Below are 23,235 nucleotides of genomic sequence, written 5' to 3' on the forward strand. Positions count from 1 at the left end.
TGATCCTGGTTGTGACAAACACAGGGAGTGTATTTGCGCTCTAGTCTTAGGCTCTATATTTAGCTGTGTGATACCGGAAAGCTTTTTGTGATTAAGCGATGTTGACCGATACCGAAAGTAATTACAGCCATGACATGCAGCAAGTGAGGTGTGTCACTGGGACTGGGTATCGCTGTGTCCAAAAAAGGGTCTGGGAGAAAGAGTGAATTATGGAAGTGTACATGAATCATCAATAACTGTTCTTTTGGAGAAAATGAGAGAAAGATTTGTTTAAACCAGAAGACTGTTGGTGAGGCACACGGAGTTATCTTTTCCCTGTTTGGTGTTTACTTCTAGGCACTACTTTCCAAATGATATGTAACTTCAGTATCAGGCATAAAATTTTTAGAATTAATTTTTGAAACTCTGGGATTAATTCATCTTGAGTGAGAGCAACAGCTCCCTCATGGATGCTCTCTTATGGCAGGTCAGAGTTTTATGAGAAATAGAGTTGCTCTGCTTTGGGTGTGGGAATGGACTGGATGACTTTCCAAGGTCCCTTCCAGATTGCTTGGTTCTTTCAGAAAGATGCAGAAACCAAATAATCTCTAGGAGACACCTGCTGTGTTCTCACAGCAGGTTGGATCTCCTTAAGCAGCAGCTTCACAGGCAACTCTGCCTACACATGAGACCAAGCATCTGGGAGAAACCCAAAGGTCCTTCAGGAAGGGTAAATGTAGCCAGATGAGTGTGGTCCACTGCTTCATGCTCCCTTCTACTTCCACCGCCTCACCAGAGGTGAGGCGGTGGAAGTAGAAGAAGAATGGCACCTCACCAGGCTTCTTCTGAGGATTCCTTCCTGGACCCTCCGGATGCCCTGTGTGAGTGTGGCACTGCTGAAACAGGGCTCATCATCTCCTTGGAGGTCTGCTCTCCAGCAACATCCCTGTTTACTTTCCCACCGCAAACAGGTTAGCACCATTGGAAAACTGGGCTACTAAGGAAGTGGTGAGGGATGTAGCAAAATGGGCAAAAAAGACATTATCCAACAAAGTAATTTTCTGTGACAAGGTCAGGTCACTTAGATGCTCTTGCCTTACAGTAATACATAACAATATGTCTGCTTTGCCATCACTCTTTGTCTGTCTAAACAAGTCCAAATTCTTATTTGGATGACAGTGATAAAGCAATATCAAATGAGGATCTTTGCTTCTATTAATTCCCCCCCCTTCCCCCCCCCCCCCCCCCATCTGCCTGCCAGACTTGGTCCTCCCACAGCAAACTGCAGGTTGGCACCTTTCACTCTTCAGCAGCTTGGCTTTCTTATGGGCTGCCAGCCTGACCTCACCAAGCAGCAAGGTCCATTTGAACATTGGTGCACTGTCCTTTGCTATACAATATCCTCTTTTATACACTTATCCTTTCCTTAAATGTTTTGGTTGAGCAAGCAACCTCAGATAGAGGTATGCTAATAAATGCCTCTCCATTTGGCTCAAAAGCATCATCCCTGCTAGGAAAGGATTAGGGTCCCCATAATTTCTGTTTCATCCAATTTAAGCATGTCTAAGCTTGGTCTCCCAGAGCATGCAGTCACTTCTGCAGGAGCTCTCCCCACTCTGTTTCAGAGGGACCTGCTGGTCCCCATCTGACCTGTGCCAGCTGCACCTCTGCCTGGAGGGAGAAGGTAAACAGAGAGCGAGGCGTTCACACTGTGCGTAACAAACGGCTCTTGGTACCGAGAGAGGCAAATTATCTCACCGAAACGGATAAAGGGAAAGGGTAGGTTTGAATGGTGCGGACCAGACCTCTCCTGACTCCTGCCCATGACGTAGGCTGTGCCTCCAGCTAAAAGTCCCTTCTAGTCTGGCTGCCTACCCCAGACCTGACTTGTAGAGGCTTGTGCACACTGAGGATTTGCTTACCGATTGCTTGGTGCCATGTCGGTGACAATATGCCAGTCCATGGGCTTTGTGGTGTCTGCTTTAGGAATAGGAGGTATCATTGCATCAACGTGCATGGACCAGTGGAGCACCCAAGACCTGTACAATAACCCGGTGACTGCAGTGTTCAACTACCAGGGCCTCTGGCGCACGTGCGTCCGGGAGAGCTCTGGCTTCACCGAATGCCGTGGCTACTTCACCATCCTGGGGCTACCAGGTAGGGCTTGCTGGCCACTAGGGCAGAGAGGTGGGAGGACAGAGCCACAGGCATGTGCCCGTAGCCATGCATAAGTGGTGGCAATGGGTGGTTTTTGGTGCAGGGTGGGAACTCAAATCTTAGCTGAGAGGGACCTCACCCTGTTTGGATGACAGGTCCCTTGGAGGTATTTCAACCTGAAATCCCCCTTTTGCCAAGGTTCAGCAAAACTCATTGCATCTGATTATGCATCATGCTCCTGAGGTGTTGTCCAGGTAATACACTGGGGCAGTGGCTGCTCTGCGGGGTGATCTTCCCCCATGCTCTGAATGACTTGGGTACATACTCCTACCTCAGCTGCATGACTGTGTGTGGCTTCCCACCAGAAACCACTAATATTCTTGGCATCAGAGAAGATCCTTTTCTAAGAGGATATGTCACAGTTCAGCTCACTGTATTTCTTGTGTAGGCTAATACCACCAGGCTGGATTTCTCCCTAATTCTCCTTTGGTTCCACTTTTTACTTCCATGAGTATCATTCCTGTCCTGGCTGTGTACAGGCTGTCTAGGGGTGCAAACAATTAGGTTACAACAGGATTATCTGGGTTCTCTTCTTGCCTTAATACAGTGAGAGAAAAAAGGCACTTAGACTATTATATCCATCCAGCCTCTGAGCTCTGGCACAGCAAGAACGGAGGGAAGAAGCCAATTGTATCAGCAAATCATTGCAGAAAGCCTGCAAAATGGTATTCCCAAAGCGCACATAAATAAGCATTGTATGCAAAACCTGCTTCTTTCACCACTAGCCTATCTCTGCACAAATCAAAACAGTATAACCTGGCCTGAGACACCACCAGGAAAAGTGATTAATCTCCTGAGCTGTATTTCCATGTCACTTATCTCTGGATCCTTGTTCCCAAATGGTGTCTAGCATTAGCTGTGCTGCAGCATCGTCATGCAGGTGCCAGGGATGCCTGTGAGCATCTCCTTGTTGGAGATACTCACAGGGCTTTGAATGGCCTTGTTTGTTCACACACACTCCTGGCTGCAGACATACATCCTTTTCTAGAAGGAGCCTGATTCTGCCTGGGCATCCAATTATACAGTCCCCGACACAAGCGGTGTGCTCTATGAGTGAACGAAGGATGACATCCAAGGAAGGATGGTTGTGCAGGGCTTGTATTCACACACTGCTGCCACAGTCCGAAAGCTGAGCAGTTTCACCAAGGGGAAATGTGTGCAGCAAGGGGCAGAACAGATTGGTAAAACTTGATTCCAGCAGGCTAATTGCTTACAGGGAAAGAGATTAATGTTGCCACATGAAGAACAAATAGGGGTTAAAAAGCAAACCCTCTCCATGGACACATACACCCATAACACAATACAGGACTCCCTCAATTCTTCAGCTCTAAAAGCTTAAAATTACAGAATATGTAACTCTGTAGAAGAAGCAATTAAACTTTTCAAGACTTCAGCTCTGGGAACTACTTTTAATATTTGAAGAAACCAGATCTTGGAGTTATTTTGTTCTCTCAAAACACCTCCACCACCAACTTCAGCATCACAGGGGAAAAAAAAAGGCCAATTGCAGTTCCCAAACCTCCAGATTGGTGTCTATCAAGTAGGCATTTATTTCCTAAAATGGAAATAGACAGCAATTTTGGGGGGATTAATTTCCTTCTTTTAGCAGGTGGGCTGTGGGAGATGGGTGGTTTACCCTCTTCAGCTACACCCAGCAAACTCTGTCTCCCTCCCAGTTGCAGATGAAGGAAAGCATACTATCCTAAACGGTAGGATTTCTAACAGGCCTGTCACCTTGGAGTGGAATTACCATGAGTGTTTGTTGGGTTTATTGCTGTCTCCTATGCAAAAAAAAAAAAAAAAAGGATTAAAAAAAAACAAACAACCCAAAGAATAAAGCACAACTTTTAGAAATAAAAGTGGGTGGGATGCTGACTGCTCAAAGTTGCTGCCCTTATCCTCAGTGGTGTTGGAGAGTCAGTGCCTTCCCTGCTGGTGTGTAGGTATATGAATATTTACATACTTTTGTCCTAGTGAGATGTGTTTTGTGACTGGTGCTATCAGCACTGCCCTACAAAGTAAGCCGGATTTTCTTTCCTTTTCTTTTTAATGAACAGGGCTTGCTCTTCTGAAGTTGCCCCTTTGTTCTCCCTCCTGCTTTTCACTCCTGTTATATATTGTCTGACACTTCCACTCTCTGGAGAAGCTGGTGCAAAACCAAGTGCCCTGCTGCTGTGCTTTATAGATTGGCTCTGTCTCCTGAATTCGTGTGCTCCTATGGGCATTTCTTCCCACCTGCCACCAGCAAAAGGCACCTGTATCCCTATTGGGGGAGGAACAGTGCTAAAAAAATACCAAATTATTAATTTGCTAAAGACATTATTAAAGTGGATCATCCCAGCCTTTATTTCAAGGGTGCTGCACCTTGATCTCCATTAAACCCCACCTTGCTAACCACACTATAGTTAATGGTTTGTCAGCATTTCCATTATAAACCCCTATTTATTATTCTGACAATGGCAATTTATATTGGGAACAATAGTGCCAGAGTGAATAAAAATAATAAGACTCTAGCAAAGCAGAGAGGTGACCTGAGTGCATCAATGGAGTTCTGGTTTCTGAGGACTTTTTTTCTCAATCCCTTGTTCCCATAGCAAAGATTAAACTTGTCTTACCCATCATCGATCTTCAATTTAGTTGTGAATTTTAATTTCAAATAGAATGAGGAAAAATCAAGATAATAGATGAAAATGGGAAATAATACAGGTAGCTGATGGCTCTTGCCCTTGCTCTTCAGCTATAAACAGCCTGTCTCTGGTGAAATATGCCACTTGAGAACTAAGCCTGTTTGTTCTGATTTTGCTTTCTCTTATTATTTTTTGCTCCTTGCTTTGGTGTCTCGGCACACTTTACCGTGGTTGTCTGGAGAACGCAATCTGAATTTGAACACGCAAATAATAGACAAATAGCAATAGCTGAGGTCTGGCAAGGCTGGTAGTTTCACCTAGTGCGGAAGTCACAAGGCACTTTATGCTAAAAGAAGCATTTTTCTGTTGCTTATACGTTTGCTAAACTACAATAACTTGGGCAGTAATTTTTCCTGTTGTCTGTATTGGTCTCTTTATTTCCGGCCCTCTTCAGCCATTTTTGAAAGGACATTTTGTTCTCAAGTCAAACCCTTTTTTGACCCTTTTGGAAAGGCTGAGGCATCTCTCTGCTCTAGAACAAAAGGCTGGTAGATGAAATACAGGAATATTGTTGCTTTTCCAACAGCAAACTTTGAAAGTCTGAGAGCACCCTGTTAATCTTCTACAACTATTAAAAGGTTGTATGTTGCTAGAGGGATCAGAGTAAATATAGCCCATGGGAACGTAATTATGACTGTCCAGACTTTTGCATAAAACCAACTGCTTTCAGTTTTGCTGGCGCAGGGTAGCAGAGATGCATACATTTTCCCTGAGGGAAGTCTTAATGTTGGCATATCTGGATTTTTTTCTCTTCTGTATCAGTTCTGGCCAAGGTTTTCTTTTATTTCATATGATCAACATGTATTTTGTGGCATAACCCTAGTAAAACCCTTGCTTTGGGGTTTGTGGAGACAGGGCAGCCCACTGGCTGAGGAAGCAGCATTTCTGTTCTCTGGAACTGTTTTATGCCTGAAGCTTGTAAGGGGACTGCTAATTGCCACATCATGATCCCCCACTAGTGATGGACATGGCAAAGCCTCTCTCTTCCAAGTTCAGCTTGCTGCTTGAAATCCTTCAACCCAGTCAGTTCAGCTCCACATTCTGGAATGTCTGCAGGCAACTGCTGTAACCTGCTTAAAACTTTTGTGCATAGAAGGATTTAGGTGGCCCATGTGGCTGGAGACTTGATATAACCTACCAAGAACATACGTGAGGTGGGGATAGAGCTAATGTGAAACTCTTAAAGAGGTCTTGGGCACCCCCCTCCCAGTGACACTCAAGGTGGAGAGAGGTGGCAGAGAGCCGAGCAGATGTCAGGAATTGCATCCCTGCTACTGTCTTGTGCCTTTACAACATAAAAGGGTGAGCAACAAGGAAATATTCCTAAAGGATGTGGGCTGGGGGCCATAGGAGAAGCAAGGCAAGGGAAATGACAAGAGACTGTGGAGATTTGGAGCTGGGCTACAGCTCATACGCACCTTGGGAAGGATGCAGCTTCATGTACCCCAGCTTTGCTGAGGGACCTTGAAGGCCCCTCTGGACCATCTGAAGTCCAATGGAGTGGGTCTGAGCTGATTCTGTGGTTCTCATGCTATGGACTAATAGGCCACACTCTTGGAGGCTGTGGTCACCACAGCAATGGAGGGACAGAAAGAGAAGGGTGGGTTTGCTTTGTTTCAGTCTAAACAAGCTGGAATTGGCTGTCAGGGTGTGAGCTATATTTGCAAATTTTAAAGTAAACATGAGCTGTAGGTGATTTTTTCTGGGAGAGGTGGTGATAACATTCAGGAATTGCAATGGGCCCAGTGAACCGTTTTGAGATAATATAGAGTCAACGCCTGCGTAGATAAAGCAAGTATGAGCTGAAATACAGGTTGCAGAAGGGAGCAGTCACTTCCTTTTCCCAGTGGGGTGAACCACTGGAAATGTCCTAATACTCAGAATGGGATACCTGTGCTCTGCCTCTTGGTGAGGAAGCTTAGCCTTTTCAAGAGCTGTCTCCCCACTATATCCCTTCCTTATATACTGCTTAGCCCTCTGGTCCCAGTATTCAGCCACCTTGCTGGAGACTGAACAACAGGAATGTGCTTGGAGAGAGATTGGCATCCTTCAAGCAATCCTGGCTGTAGGCCTCTCCCAGGGGTGGCTGGAGATGAGCATCTGGTTGTGGCAAAGATGCTTAGATGTATTCTACAGCTATTACCCAAACACTTTTCAGGTTGTGTTCCGAGCCAACAGTTCAGATAAAAACTCCCAGGTGATCTTGTGCTGGGAAAATGAGGTGATGAGTTTTTTTGCAAAGGGAAACATGTTTTCCCCTGTTATGAGTGGCTCAGAGACAACCATTAAAAATAAGAACATTTCAGAAAGGCAGAGAAAATGGGCTGGGGGAAGGATTTGGGATGGAAGCAAGTTTGTTTTTTCTCCAGAACTTTGCTTTGACAAACCACAAAGGACGGTATCTGTGGAAGCTTTGAGTTCCAAGTGTTTACTAGTGTGCTACTAATCAGAGCATGAGAAATGGCAAGCAGCTAGTGCTGGGGTGCCCGGATAGCACCTTAGGCAATATTCTTAGGGCTGAGCAAATACAATTCTCCAAAACACAATAATGCTTCAAAGAGGACATCTGGAGTGTAGAGCATGGTTGGGTATTTGTTTGCCTCTTATCTAAGACCGTAACATGACCCTCATCACTGAAATTGCTTTCTCAGCTCCATTTGGGGGGGGGGGGAGGGGAGAGGGGAGCATGCATAAGGTTTCAGGGGGTAATATGCAGCCCTGCACTGATTTATCCCTTTTCAGAGGTATGATTCAATCTGGCCCCTCAAATCAAAGACAGACTGATGCACCTGGGCTTTCTTGCATACCTGGAGGCTGTCTATGATGTTTTTTGATTGCTCTATCATTGCTCTGAGGTTTTGATGCCCCTGAGTGAGAGGGTTGATAATGAGAACTGACATCCCCCGTCAGCAGGAGAAAACTGTATCTCCAAGGAAAGGTTAGCGAAGCAGCACTACCTGGGTGTTAGACTCCGGCTCAGGGTACAACGAAGAGCACTCCAGGGGTTAGCCTTCTTTCCAATAGATGTGCGTGGAGGAGCAATAGGGTTTTGGGATGTGAATGGTGGTGAAGGAGAAGGTCCCTATTGGCTTAAAGAGCTGCTTTTGCTGCTTTGTAGCTGAAACCAGAAGAAAGGGTTAGAGGAAGGAGTGGTGGCTCCCCTCCTGGCAAAGCAAACACGTGAGCATGGTGTATGGGAGGGCCACGTCCAGTGGTATTCATGCAACCACCCAATTAGCAGAACCCCCCCCCCCCCCAGTAATTTAAATAGTGATAAGGTTTTTTTTGGGGAAAAAACATAGGAAAAGAATGTTTCCCCTCTGTATTCTCCACCTTCCTTTTCTTTTTCCTCCCCATGGCTTATCTTTAGCCCTGCAAGTTCTTATACGCTAATGATGAAGGGGCACACAACCCTTTGGCATAGGGGTAGTGTCCCAGAGGAATACGTATCCATGGGAAATGATCTACCCTAGAAAAAGTGATCTGGTCTCCTGCCACTAGATGGCAAGAAGGCGGCAAGTCCTGGGCATGAAGAACAGGAGCTCTGGAGAGCTGCAAAGGAGCAACTGGGCTTGAGCGCAATCAGCTTTTCAGGACTGGGACACAGTTCTGGCTGTGGGGTAGTGAAGGTTAGGGTGGAGAGCTGGCCACAGTACTTGTTTTAGCACTTACTGTCCTCTCAGCTTCTGGGTCCTCTCCAGCCTTGATTTATCACAAAGAATTTTCCAAGATAAAAGAATGTTAGTCAGCATGCTCTCTCCTTCACTGAGGATGAGCAGCTCTTACCACCTCTGGTTCCAGAAGGCTTAATTCTGTGGTTTTTACTCATGCTATTATTTTTGCCATCAATCTGTGACCTTTAGATGTGTTGGAGATGTGTTGGTTTTTGATATAAACTTGTCAAAGTCAGTGAAAATTACTAAATTAGAACAAAATTTCTGGAAGCAAAGACATCTCGTGCCTGCCCCAGGAGGGCTTTGGTGGCTGTGTTTTCTGGCCACTAGGCATAGGATTGTGCTCTGGCTGCTACAGCAGAGTCCAGTGCAAAAGCGAATCTCTCTGCTGCCCAACAGCTTGCTAGCCCAGCTACAAAAGCAGAAGGGGATCCTGGGTGGTCATTCTTCAGAAGGCAGAACCTCACTGTAACTCAACCAGACACAGAAATCACACACTCTCCCTGGTGGCTTTTACACTGTTCACAACTAGGCAATGATTTGATAGTGCCTGCGGCACAGAATGCACGGGGACAGGTTAAATCAGGAACTTGTTTCTAGGTCAGGGCTGAAGTAAACCAGTCTGAGTAGGGTATTAGATGAGCATTAAGTCTAGAAGGTCCTTGTAATACACTGCAGTCCATTGGCAGAGTGGCACAGTGAATTTATATTGCTCCCCTGAGTGCAACACTTCTCTTCTGTGCAAAGAGATAATTAATTTCCTCATTTTTGTATTCCCCACCCCTTTTTCCAGGACCATTCCCCCAACCAGTAGAGACAATCACCTGTAAAAATACACTTTCCAAATGGTCCCTGAGCTCTCTCTCTCCTTGTCCCCATGCAGGTTTCAGTGGGGCCACATGACAGGTGGTTGGGATGTGGGCAAGGGAAGAACAAGGTAGCAGGAGCTTTGCTGGATGAGTGTGGGGCTCTTGGCTTGGTGTCCTGGGTTGTGCCATGGTCAACATCCAAGGCAACCTCAGTGATGCTTGAAATGACTGCAAGGAGTGGCCATGTCCCACGTCCCTGTTTGTTCTCTGGGTGAAGCTGGTGGCCCCATATAGTCCACCACTGCCATCCTTCTCTATCTCCGTGCCTCTTGTGAGGGTAACTGCAAGGGTGGCCAGGTGCAGAGGTATCACTGTCTTGGTCTGATGGTAGATCTACTCTTCTTTGCGTAAGCAGAGGGCCATGGAGGTGGTGACTTGGGCTAGGTGCTGAGTTCACCTGGGAAACATGGTCCTTCCCTTTGCCCCTCTTAGCATGTTTGCACTGCGCCAAGCACGTAGAAGCCCAATAGATGGCAAAAGGTTTCGGTGGAGGGACAGCACATGTTCCAAGTGGGTTGCCCAACACTCAGCGGAGCATGGCTGCTTAGTGGGGGAAGGACAAGCACTTCTAAAGGACAAAAGCTAATACCTCGGGCCCTGCCAGCACAGACCTACCTGGTGAGAGTGAAACTGGACTATCTTGCAAAAACACTTTGGGTAAACACACCGCTCAATGGAAAGCATCTGATAAGAGCTGCTGCGTTTCTGGTGGCTCAGTCAGGAGGACTTGGTGCTCCCATTAGTTCTGCGGCTTCATCAGGGCCGTCTCGCCTCCTCTCTCCGAGGGACCCATCATGTCCACGACCATCTGCCAAGTGATGGGGTTCATCATTTCGTCGCTGGGTGTTGCGGGGTGCATGGTGGCCACTGCCATGGATATGTGGAGCACACAGGACTTGTATGACAACCCGGTCACAGCCGTCTTCCAGTATCAGGGACTGTGGAGGAGCTGCGTGAGGCAGAGCTCCGGCTTTACAGAGTGCCGGCCATATTTCACCATTCTTGGGCTGCCAGGTAGGGTCAAAAGATCCACTAGGTTTAACCCAGCTATCCTGTAGCTCTGCACAGTTTTCATCCAAAAGTAGGAGCAGATATCTTAAAGCAGTTTGCAGGGAATAAAATTTCCAAGCTTCCCAGATCCGTGCATAGGTTTTACCAAAATAATACCTTTATTCAGTGGAGTTTACCACTTGGGAGTGTGTGTAGGTGAGCTCTGGATGAGCATCATAGTTTCAGCCCCCTTGTATGATAAGAGCATGGTGGGGGCTTACAGCACTGCATCCTTAGTGATGCCAACCTTGCTTCCCAACTGTGAGGCAGGAGGGAGAGTTTTGCCGAAGACCCCTGTGTTATCTGCAGTGGTTGCTTTTTGACCGTCCTGAGGGGTGTGATGAAGTAAATGTGTTTCCATGTAGCCAGCTTCAAGATTGCTAGTTGAGTCCTGTTTCATTTGGAAGGGCAAAACTGATGATTGAGATCACTTCTTCTTTGGGACCACTTGTTCTGAAGGCTAGAAAATATATTTATTAAACTATATATGCAAATGTTGATCAGCATATAGATATGTCTTTATAATACCATACATAAGTGATTGTGTTTTAAAAGAGCAATGAAATAATGGTAACCATATTTTGAAGCCAATTTATCATAATCAAGATTTTATTTTTAATTTTATTTTTGGATAATATAGCAATAGGGAAATGTGTAAAGCAGTCGCAGACATTTTCTGTTGTGTTTGAGAGATCGTCTTTCAGTTTTGTTATCTTTATGTGTCTGTTTAGTTGATGAGTACCTTCAAACATAAAGATGGAATGCCCTTGCTTGAATCTGGTTAAACCCTAATTTTCCCCCTAAACCTTTTATATTCCATAAATCATAACTAGTCATAAAGTTTGATTTCCACTTTTGTATTTTGTATTAGTGACAGAAATGCATGTGATGACTTTAAATTGTTTTACTTCGCCCACTTCTCACTACTCACATCAACAGTGAAGAAAAATACAGCTTTTCAGTTTCACTTCGATCAGACAAGCACAGTGATGCAAACTGTGGTTTCAGATCACTGACATCTATTTTGGTGAATAAGCTTGCATTTTTATGAATTTCTGTGCACATCATCCTTTTGTATGGAAATCAGTTGTGCAAAAGAGCACCCCCATGTGTGCAGGTAGAAGCAAAGCTGTCGTACAGTATGCAAAGTGTGTATGCAACAATAGCAAGTAGTTTCTGTGCTTGCTTTTAACTATAGGGCTGTTTGCTACCTAGTGCTCCTGATTCCTGACACGTTTTTTTCCCTTTAGTCTTCCATTTTGTTTGTCTAAGCCCTTCCACTCCTTCCTTCTAGGGGAGGTCATTCACCTTTGGAAAGCCTCTCTATTCAGAGGACTTTTGATGGATGACAAAATTCACTTGAAAATGCAGTGCTCTCTTTCTAAACAGCTCTCACTTTCATTCCCATGAGCCAAGTGAAGAGGTCTTTATATCACAGCAGACCTGGGAGCAGTTTCTTCTCCTTTCTGTTCCTTTGTGGACATGGGGTGCATAAGTCAGCTTCACGGAGAGAGGAATTGCTGATGATGGCTATTTTGCCTTTTTTCTATTGTGTCCTGCTGAGTTCGTCCCTCTCCCCAACAGCATTGCTCCTTTTCAATGGAGATTCACCACACTGGGACTTCAGTGCTCCAGGAGAAGAACAATGTCCCAGGAGCTGTTTGGCTTGGCCTGTCTGTTGTGTCCTTCCACGGGTACTTAAGGCACTGGGAACATCTCTCCTGGGAACCCACAGTATCTCTGTGAGGTCTTAGCTTAGGGTCATTTCTTAATTGGTTGAGACCATCACAGTGATGTCTGTAGGAGGTATCTCAAGAATGAAGGACTGTCTTGGGGACAAGGACCTTCCATCGTGATCTCTAGTGTCTTATGCTGGCTTGGAGTATCAGCCTCTCCTGCCTGCCTGAAACAGAAGCGGTTGCAAAGAAAACTTAAGTGACTGTAAAGACAAATGAATGTTGTGATTTTCATTTCTTTGCAGCTTTCTGCTTTGCATCAGGTGCTGTGTGAACAACCTTTGAGGGCTGATAAGATGTATCCACCAGCTTCTTGTTCTCTGATGAATAACTAATGAGCTTGCACCTGGGGGCTGATGAATGGGAGATTGAAAACCCTAGGCTCGTTAGCACTTGTTATCAGCTGATAAGGACAAATTGAGTCATAAGAACAGCAGCCCCAGTGGGACTGCCAGATGGGAGAAGGTGGTATATTCCCAGCCTGTGGGATGGCAGACTGCCTGCTTCTTCATGCATCATGGTGCCAGCATGGTTCTGCTCAAGTTTATGGTACCTCACAGGCAAGGAGACCCACATGGGCACCCCAGCACCCACCCTTGCCCTCCTGGAAGGGCTTATAGACCGTTCTCTCTATCTGTGCAAGCCCAGAGGGGTCTGCTCCCTGCTCTATACAGCTCCAATGCCTCCTGCTGCAGTTGGGCCATTTGGACCCTTGAGCACCATGATGATCCTGGCTATCCCATAAAAACAGGTGACAGGCAGGTTGAATGAAGTCCCTGGGGCTGTAGAATATGTTGCCTGCCTTTCTCAGTTGGACACTACCCCACATTATCTTCCCTGAAGATGGTCAGTCATGTGGGGAGCATCAAAGCCAAACTCAGGGTTGCTAGTGCTCATCAAACAGCAAGAAGAGGCTGCAAAGTATCCCAGTCAAATCGCAACAGCCCTTGAAATACCTTTGACCACCTTCTCCTAGTGTTCTGCCAACACTGTGCCTTCTGTCTCTGCCAGGTACACGTGCGCAGGCAGGGAGGAGAAATGTCTGGGGCCAGCACTGAATTTCAGGCAAGATGGGATGTGTGCCATCTTATTAGAAAATCACCTTGGTATTCAAGTACATGGCCTTCCCTGTTCACTTCTTCATTTCAAAAGGGGCAAGTTTCCCCACGCTTTTCCCTCTTCTTTTCTCTATCCAAAGGGAGTCTGGGGGGCTTTTGCCACCTTCTGCTGGCTGACAGCAGCTCTCAGTTCCCATGGGCATGACCCACCAACATCACAGCCTGCCTCCAACAAAGCATTCCCACCTTGGTGGCAGGCTACTAAACGAATTTGGGGCTAGAGTATTTACATGTTGTATTAGTGAATGTAGACAGATTTATACAGGACTGATATTACAAATTACATGGAAATGATATGCTGGGGCAGGTCATTGCCAAAGCTTTGTTGCTGTTTCTTGGTGTATGTGTAATGTTTGTCAAGGTAATATTCCTCTTCCTCTGTGCAATGTGTTTTACTGTAAAGCAGGAACTTACAGGACTCCATTTCGAGTCACGCATTAGTTGGAAATATCATGGATAGCTGGGTGGAGCTGCCTGCTTTCATCACTGCTTGGGGAGAATAAAAAAAGGAAGCTTTCTCAATTAATTTGTTTATGAAACCATTCTTATCCCAAATGTATACAAACTGCTCTCCATGAATTTCAGCTGAATAAATCACAACTGTTGCTAATAAGCATTTACAAAAATTTATGTCTAAGCCATCAAACTCTTGACAAAGAGCAACATTTCCAGAGGTGTCCCAGACAAATCAAAGAGTAGACCCAATGCCCATTTCCCAAGGTTTTCTTCTTTAATATTTTTATTTTTAGACAGAAACAATGTTCAAAAACCTCCTAGGCTCTGACAAATGTCATTTCAGGCACTCAGTGTGATCCTTGTTGATTTGTTTTGCAGCAATGTTCCAGGCTGTGAGGGCCCTCATGATCGTGGGTATTGTCCTGGGCATCCTTGGCCTCCTTGTGTGCATTTTTGCTCTGAAATGCATTCGTATTGGCAATATGGAGGATTCTGCAAAAGCCAGCATGACTCTGACCTCTGGCATCATGTTTATTGTTGCTGGTAAGTGGATGGTGTTGTGTCCTTCATGTATGAAGCATTGCAGTTGCCTGGAATTGAGGACTGGCCAAGTCTTTACACATTTCTGGTCATAGGTAGCAGATGCTCCGGAGCAACCCAGAGCACTGATGCTTGCATGAAGTTATTGGCATTTGTCTTCCAGCCTGACCTCCTGGGGTCAAGTGGTTTCTACCTCTGTTTAGTAAAAGAAAACCAGAATTTTGTATGTGACACAATGTAGAAGGTTGAAAAAACAGACGACATATAAAAAAGAAAATCTTTTTTTTTTTTTTGTTGTATGTGTACCGTTATGTACTAATATATCTTTAATTTATACATAATGTTTTTTGAAGAGTTTCAGGCTTTATACATAGCAATTTTATGAAGATTCTCAGAGTTGCAGTAGCTTAACTTGCAGTTTTTAAATACCTTGGGTTATCAGGAAGGCTGTAGGAATGTCCAGTGCTGCCCAACTACCTTGAAATTGCAAAATGCTTAATATATCACTTACAGGTTTTCCCACAATTTTTTGCAGATGAGTAATCAAATCTGTATCCTAGTTAAGGGAAGGAGAATGTCCCTATTTGAAATCCTTATAGTTGAATGGCTATTAACTTTTGTTGGGATATGAGACAATACAACTTTAAGATGTGCAATAAGCACAAGTTTGATAGAGGAAACTAGAATAATAAAAAATAAAAAGAATAAAGAAAATAATAGTGAAATATGAAATAATAATGCCATTGCTGCTGGGCTGGGCATCACAATGATCACCTTTGCATAAGTGGAAGAAGTTCCTGCCTCTTCATTCTGGTCTTCCAGGCTGTCTGCTGCCTGGAGGCATCATTACCTAGTGATGAAACAAATGTATCTCCTCTTCCATGTGAGAGAGAGAGGGTGTTTTCCCATGCAAAATCTAATTTCTGTTATGGAATCTTTTGGCCATGTTTTTCACTGTAAAACAATTTTCTAGAACTGAACTAATGGGTACTTTCAGCAGCTAAAATGATCTGTTTGTTTAACTCATTTTCTGTGAGAAAACACATTGTGGGTCCGCACTTATTCTGAACATGCTGAGACACAAACCAGCATCTCAACCGCCCTTCCAGAGCTTTAAGCTGTTTCCCCAAGTCCAAAGGTGACTGCTTAAACTACATGGGTCTCAGTCGGTCTCTTTGTCTGATCTCAGGTCTTTGTGCCATCACTGGAGTGTCCGTGTTTGCCAATATGCTGGTCACAAACTTCTGGATGTCCACAGCCAACATGTACCAAGGAATGTATCAGAATGTCCAGAACAGGTAGGTGGTCAACTAGCTCAGGGTGCTCCACAGTGCAGATTTCCTTCAGGGCCAGGGTAGGCTGCAGCTTAAGGAAAAGCAAACTCTGGTTGCATATTAGTCCGGTCTCAGGACTCGGAAGATTTATTGAGTCTCTTTATTATCTGAGCTGGAGATAATTTTTCCCAGAAAATTGGCTGGGATTTCTCTGTTCACACAGCTCAAGAAGGAGGTAGAGTCCATTGAGGATGAGCTGGCAAGTGGGATGGTGCTCACAGGAACTTCTGAAGGGCCGAAGGGAGAATGATTATACTCAGTGCATTTCAGAAGAAGCAGACTAGCCCACTGTCAACAGCCCTCACCAGCAATGTCTTTGTGTTTTGCAGGTATACCTTTGGCTCAGCCCTCTTTGTTGGCTGGGTGGCAGGTGGTCTGGCCCTCGTAGGAGGCATCATGATGTGCCTGGCTTGCAGAGGGCTGATTCCAGAAGAATCCCGGTAAGCTTATTTGTGGTAGACATGGGAACGCATCGCAGGACACCTTGGGTGTCCAGATTGCAGACAGCCAGCATGCCACAGGATATAGCTATGCATAATACCCCTGCTGCAAGAGTCACCATGATGATAGCTCTGTATCAGGTCAAAAGTAACCATTTCCTTTCCCTGACTGCATGACTTGTGAACAAATAGAGAGGGCAGGAGAGATCAACCTTAAAATCAAAATGTGCAGTGTGCTGGCTTATTCAGGCCCATTAATTGCAGCTTTGGTTGTAAATTGCATAGCATGTCACCAGCAGGTATAGATCGCATCATCTGAGCTGTGATTTACATCAGGTAGGGCTTTGTACACCTATGTAGCTTGTTATTGTGGGTGGGTATTTCAATCAAGGGTTTACTCATGGGAAAGAAAGCATAAGTTTATTAAAATACTTAGATTTGCAGACTGCCATGGATGGTTTGCTCTGAGCTCATTGAGTGTCTCCAAGTTATGACACAGTACAAAGCTGCCTAAAATCCAGTGGCGAACAGGAACAGAGGATGAAACACTGGGTAGTCACAGGCCCTCCAGATGGCTGATCCCATCCTTCGTGTCTCTTTTAGTTACAAAGCAGTATCCTACAATGCTTCGGGACGGAATATCTCCTACAGAACGGGGCCGTATAAGGTTGCTTCAGGGTATGAACCTGAAACGAAGACTAAGAAAGGTGCAGGGTATGAAGAAGCTGCTCGAAGTGAGGATGGAAGACGCTCGTACCCTTCAAAATATGACTATGTCTAGTAGACTTTCTGAGCTTGATTTGCTCTATCTTTCATAAAATATTTTTAACTTCAGAAGCAAAAAGTACATGCAAACTAAGCAGTTTGTAAATAGGATTGTGTTTTCTATCACGTTTTCACTACTCTGAGGTTTTATTCTAGCTTGTTATGAGCATCAGTTTTATTTGACTGCCTGCTAGTTTGCCTACCATAAGGAGGTCTATACAAAAAGTAATGCCTTTTAATGCTGTCAGAGTAGAACAGTTTGCTCGTATTTTATGTATAAACTCTGATATCCAGTACCAGGATTATGCCTTGTGATCTTTTCTAATTCCTCTAATAGGTTAAAATTCCCATTTAATAATAGCCCAGATGTAAAAGTGATGCTACCCCTTTGATCAGGCTTTCATGCAGTTTTGCAGTGTCATCCTCTACTTTCTCAGAGTCTGGAGAGATGAACAGTATCCTGTGACCTCAGTGTTCTCCAATCATCAGAAAAACCAGTGTATTGTTGAAGTGATAGAATACTCTGATCTGGTTTTGACACTTGAGGTTTTGGCTTTTGTATGAAGGTTTTTTAGCAGTTTGAAAAGCAAAAACTACAATCTAGTAATCTCCTATATTATTCTGCTGTGTATTTATATTCAGTTGTATCCCTCTGGCTGTGGCAAATGCATACAGACCCCATAGTCAAGGCATTTTCCTCCCCGGTGACTCTTTCTACTCAGACACACCTTTGCTTTGCTGGTTGTACTACAATGCTGATCTGCTGTGATATTTAATCTGATTTATGTTACTTAGACATTTGCTATAACCTGTGATACCGAAGTGTATTTATTTCTTCTGATCTCTCCAGGGAATATGTATAATCCATTGTTATTCTTATGCTAGATATTTGCTGTAATAGCTGAAAACCTCTGTGTGCGACCGGTGTTCCTGCAGATGTCATCTTTAATGAAGCCAGAAGAATTTCTCATTTAGAATTAATTAGAGTTACATTTGGAGCAGAAATCCCAGGGAGCATTAGATGTGTAACTGCACACTGACATCATGACTTTCTTGTGTTAATTCTTCCCCCAGTGATGTGAAGATTAACTCCTTAGTGGGACATTGCCTCTTCTAACCAATCCATCAGAGGAAGTTTATTTGAAAGGGTCAGAGGAAGAAACACAGGAGCTTATGTGGGAAGGGAGAACTGTGTGCCTTTAGCATGTCCTCCCATGTAGCTCCCAAGTAGTTTTTAGTGAAGTTCTGAAAAGTGCCTATGAGCAGATCAAAGGGTACTAAGGGATAAGATGGAGAGAAAGAAGAGGTCCAAAACCTCCAAAGCAGCCATTTTTGATAGCTATCTGCAATAAGTTTTAGTTACAATTATAATAATTATATATTCTCTGTAGGAGTTCATCAGCAAAATTGTTTTGGTGAAATGCTGATAATCCCTTGAGTGGTTTCATGTTCTGGAGGAATCAGAGGTAGAGCTGAACATTTCTTCAGAGCTGAACCTTTGGTAGGTCAAGCTACCAGTCTACCTGGCATCTCTGGTGGCTTGTATGAATAAGGCGGGCAGGCTGTCTCACTGAACATCAGTGCTCTCGGTGAGGGTGAACATAAACCATACCAGCTCTCCCTAACCATCAACTCTCCAGATCCACTAAGATGCATGTCACCAGCGCAGGTCCAGGAGATGTGGATTGACTGCACTTCGGGCAGGTCAGTGAAAGGAGAAGGCAATGCCTGGTAAGGTGCATCACCAGGGGCTGATAGCTGGAGGAGATGGCCGCCATGGTGAGAAGAGTTTCCATTCAACAGAAACTCTTGGTCCTGTCTCAGGCTGGATGTTGGCTCCTGCTGCCAACATATGGAAATCTCTCCTGGATGTCAGTGCTGACTCTCCCTTTCATATTAGTGAGAGACTTGTCTTAAGGATGTGTTTTTAAAGAACAGTTTAGTTTTGCAGAGGTAAATCCTGTCCTATTTTAAAAACACTGATATTCTGTACAATGGTTTTGTCCCCATCTCTCAGTATAGACATAGCTTTTTTTGTCTTTTTTTGCATGCTGGATTTTTTTTGTTGTTGTTGTTGTTAGTTATTTTTTTCTTTTTTTACATTAATATTAAAACTGAAAAAGCCTTTAACACCAAAATCACTGTTTTCTCTGGTTCTTTCCTTGTCACAAGCAGCAGCTATTGACCTTCCCACTCAGCTAAACTCACCCCAGCTTTGGGCTCTGCAGGTTCTTTGGAGCAGTATAAGCAAGTATGTGTGGTTGAGATAAAAAATAGACGACAATTATTTGTTCTTCTTTGTGAGACATAGTTATATGCTGAGACAAGATATCAGAGAAGCAGATGAATAAGCATCAGGGGACCCCAACCCGCTGATGCAATGAAATCAGAAGTCCTTGCTGAGACCCTAGGCTTGCTGAGGAATACAGTTCAGCAAGTACATGGTTCTTTTGGGGTTTGAGGCCACTTTGGCCAGGCCAGCATCCACCCAACTTTCAATGTAGCTTTTTAAACACGTGTAAGTACTTCATTGTTCTTAGGAGGGCAGAAAAATTGCTGGTATGCTCTCAATCCTGACAGTCTCCACTGAAAAGGGGCTGAAAAGCACAGGAATGTTTAATTTAGATAGGAAACACGTAAGTGGTGATTAGGTAAAGGTACACAGGGCAATGAAAAATACAGAAAAAAACCCCAGAAGAAATGGAAATCAGGTTTCCAACTGCATTAGAACAAAAAAGGGTGCACGCATAAAATCACAAGTAAGCACCTTTGAATGTTACATTTATTTTATATGCAACACAAATGCTCTGACAAACTCACCGAGTTAACTATCTCTCGGTTTCCCTTTGATGTGTGCAAGTGTGTAGATGACAAGATTGCAGGCAGGAGCATTATGGAGGGCGGCAGAGACCTGAAACAGAGCTGTAGCAGGAATTCTTGCCCTCAGTTGATTTCTGATCTTCCAGCATCAGTTTTCATTTCCTTACCTCTGCCGAAATCCTGCAGTATAAAATATATAATGCAATGAACTTTACTGAAAAAATAATAAATCAGATTCCAAAGCAGAGGATAATTTATGAGCCTGTTTGCAGTATAACAACACCTGCTCCCCCCTGTTTGTGGCCATACTGGACCTTATCTTGTGGTGAGTACCATGAGTGGTGAGCATCATGCACCGGGGGAATGACAGTGTGGGGAGAACCAGCATCTGCAGTCACTGAGTTCCTGCTGCAGAAAGCATGTGGTGTTTCCCTATCTTGGGACATGGGCCCAAATATCTCATTTTCAGCTGCACTGAGCTGTGATCTGAAAGCCCTGCAGCTGAAACCACCAGCTTAGACAAAGCTCTGGGTCTTTACTGAGAACCAAGCTTTCTTCTGCAGGCCAAAAAATATATGCGGATACTCTAATAATTTATTGGACTTTAGGAAAAAAGCAGCTCAAAAAGCACCCCAGGATGACTCAGCATTGACTTGGAGACAGCTCGCTGTGTCCCAGTGCTGTTATGTGCCAATGCACACTTGCAAAGGACACAAAACCATACGCCACATCCACAGCCCACAGTGCTAACGGCCAGTTGCACAGGGAGGTGGGATGCCCAATCTATATGCTGGCTTGGGGTACTCCCTGGGGTCACTCACCCAACACACAGTCTCTGTACCCTATGCTGTGTACTGCAGGGAGGCATTTAGGGATGAAATTAGGCTTAGAAACTCAGCACCAAATGCTTAACTACGCTGCTGAAAGGAGCAGCATGCTGCTCTCACCAGCTCACCCTGCAGGCAGAAACTCCTGGAGGGTACAGTGCCATTCCAAGCATGCAGAGGAATGCCATCCTGCTTTGCTGCCTGATTGGAGTTTTGGTAGAGCAATTAAATATTTGCTGTGCTGGACTGGGCTTGCTGGCTTGACCCATCACACAGCAACAGGAGGTCTGTGCCTCTAGAAGTCTTCATCTGAGTAAAACCTGGAAATAACTATTGGAAGGCAGATATGGAGATCCCTTGGCCCCATGAATAAATCCAGTATTTCCTCTTGCTCTTGCTGATGGTGAGGAAGGAAAGACCCTCCCTCTCCTGTCAATTATTTTGCCTTTATTGATAATAAACTGTGGGGCAAAGGATGCATATGGTAGCTCTTACAGAGCCAAGGGAGATGAGTCAGGGAAACTGTGACTGGTGAAGCATGCGGGTGTATGTGTGCCTGCACTCAGAAATGGGTTTCTTTCCATAAATTTGATTGTCTTCTGAAAAATGTATATCCTGTTTCAGAGGAACTAATTAAATATAGGCTTGTCTACTAGAGCAAGTTCTGAAAAGGCTGTGTGCATTATCTGCCAGAAGAGCTCTATATAGATTCTTTCTGAGCTTCTGCAACATTTATAAGTATGTAAGAGCACTGTAGATTTGTGTGGACTTTGACCAAGGGAAGCAAAGACACGTGTCTGAAGCTGCAAATTGGACTATGGATAAGAACTCTCCTGAAATCTATATGCAATTAAAAGCCCAATCTTCCTTCCTATAGTGACAAGGTTATTGCTTTTATATAGCTCAACAGAGATGAATGAGCCTACTGATTAATAGCACCAAGATTTATGACACTGTGCTTGCCCCAAATATGATGGGAGAATAGCTCTCTGGGTGAGATATTCTAGCTGAATAAATTTGACATGATTTTTCTTTTCTTTTTTTTTTTTTTTTTTTTCCAGCTTGGTATTATTTGGGATTGTTGCACTGCATTCAGAGATCGTTAGTGCTGTGGTTTGAATATCTACTAATTGCCCCATATATATCCATGCTTTATAGAACTATTACCAATAACTAGAGCCCCGCAAAGACAAATGTCATTGATAAAGACAAAACACAAAGCATGATATTTTAAAGACCATGACACTCTAATGGCATTAAATTCTTGGCAAGGGCCTGACCTTGCAGCGTGGACAGGCATGTGTGCTGCAGCCCATGGACCAAGCCTGCGCCACCACCTTCTTCACTACCCATGAGCAGGGCAGGCTGGTGGGCTGGATTTGAACTGAGGAACAGCAGTGAAGACTTGAGAGGTAAGGGGATATGTTATCAGGCTCTGAGAAGCACTGGCAGCATGAGGACAGGATGCCTGTGGTTTGCCTGCTTTCACTGCTAACAAAGTCTTGCTGTCTTATGGCATTGCAGTATCCTCACAGGTTGAGGCAAATGAATTTTGGAGGTGGCTGTTGTTCCATTGTTGTTTTCCTGCAGGAAAAGCCAAGTTCATTTCCTTAATTCAGTCACAAAGAAATCTTTGTGCAAAGGGAATACCAGGACACCCATCTGCCTATTTAACCTCGACTGCGAGCAAGAGTCCCCACTTGCACTTCTGACTTTGTTTTCCACTGTGCTTTTTCTGTCGGTTTTGTTTTATTCTGCTTTCTTTTGCATTCAGGATGCAGCAATACACCTGATTGGGGAGCATCTCAGCTGTTCTCCGCTGGTTCGGTATCGTGCAGCCCAGCAGTGATAACAATGTGGTCCAATTTGATGGCATCAAAAAAATATCCTAAAAAGGGGTACACAAGCAGTTGCTTTATCTCAGAAGGAGTCCATGAAGCAATAGCGGAAAAAAATTGAAAAATTTAAAAAATATTGAAAAAAAACATTCTTTTCTGAACAAGGCACACTGATGATGGAGCTCATCTCAGAGTTGCTTCTCCCTTTCACTTTCTCTTCTCAGAGCCCACCACCTGTGATAACCCAAGGTGAATCTTCAGGTTCTTCTATGTCCACTGTGCATTCTCTGCTATTTGGCTTTGTCTGTGTCTATATTTATTTACTTGCAAGAGCATGAGTGTCACCTTTCTTTTAGCACAAGGCTCTCACCTATTTTTGGAGTTTCCCAAACTCAGGGGACACTTTTCCCCAAATTTCTGTCACCGTCTGGACTTGGTGTTGAGCACATGAAGCTCACTGCAATGACTCAAAAGCACCTCAGGCGTGAAAATTGTTGGTAAAAAGAGCAATTCATGCGCTGGTCAGCAGGAGAATATGTGCAGGAGCAGCAAAAGCAGCCAGACCTGGGGCTGGCAGGGTTTGATCAGCAGCTGGCAGGATGGGTGTGATTTAGATTTTAGTGCTGGGCAGGGCACCTGCCTTGGCACTGAGTTTGCCACGTAGTCAAGGCAAAAGAGCTTCTGCTTTGCCATTTCACTACCTGCTTGCTGGTTTGGACAGAAACTTCTTTCCCCCTTGGTTTGGGAAAACATCCCTCCTTTATTTAATTCATTAAAAGCAGTGTTCGTTGTGATCACCACTCACCGAAAAGAACAGCTGTTAAATTTAGCATGAAGTGACACATCTGGCAATAACATTGTAAGCAACAATAAACACAAGCCAGG

The 23,235-nt window shown here is 44.4% G+C and overlaps 1 protein-coding gene across 2 annotated transcripts; it reads left to right on the plus strand.

The window, feature by feature from the left end:
* The first annotated feature begins 1,855 nt into the window (after nt 1–1,855).
* Nucleotides 1,856–18,995, plus strand: CLDN18 (claudin 18). Of its 2 annotated transcripts, none has more exons than XM_061354445.1 (5): nt 1,856–2,136; nt 14,165–14,329; nt 15,516–15,624; nt 15,990–16,100; nt 16,704–18,995. In XM_061354445.1, exons 1-5 carry the CDS (start codon nt 1,917–1,919, stop codon nt 16,879–16,881), a joined length of 783 nt encoding a protein of 260 aa, XP_061210429.1. In that variant the 5' UTR covers nt 1,856–1,916; the 3' UTR covers nt 16,882–18,995. The 2 variants fall into 2 exon arrangements, with proteins under 2 accessions (XP_061210429.1, XP_061210428.1); XM_061354444.1 differs by lacking the exon at nt 1,856–2,136 and adding an exon at nt 10,075–10,440.
* The last annotated feature ends 4,240 nt before the right edge of the window (nt 18,996–23,235 follow it).

Source organism: Neopsephotus bourkii, unplaced genomic scaffold (assembly GCF_033783945.1).
Source record: "Neopsephotus bourkii isolate Nb327-2 ecotype Australia unplaced genomic scaffold, CSIRO-AGI_Nbou_v1 NB_739, whole genome shotgun sequence".
Lineage (NCBI taxonomy): Eukaryota > Metazoa > Chordata > Aves > Psittaciformes > Psittacidae > Neopsephotus > Neopsephotus bourkii.

Excerpts from the sequence above, each read along its gene's own strand:
- CLDN18 (XM_061354445.1), top strand. The coding sequence starts at position 1,917 with ATGTCGGTGACAATATGCCAGTCCATGGGCTTTGTGGTGTCTGCTTTA. Across the intron at positions 15,625-15,989 it reads TATCAGAATGTCCAGAACAG|GTATACCTTTGGCTCAGCCC; the intron begins GTAGGTGGTCAA and ends TGTGTTTTGCAG. Across the intron at positions 16,101-16,703 it reads CTGATTCCAGAAGAATCCCG|TTACAAAGCAGTATCCTACA; the intron begins GTAAGCTTATTT and ends TGTCTCTTTTAG.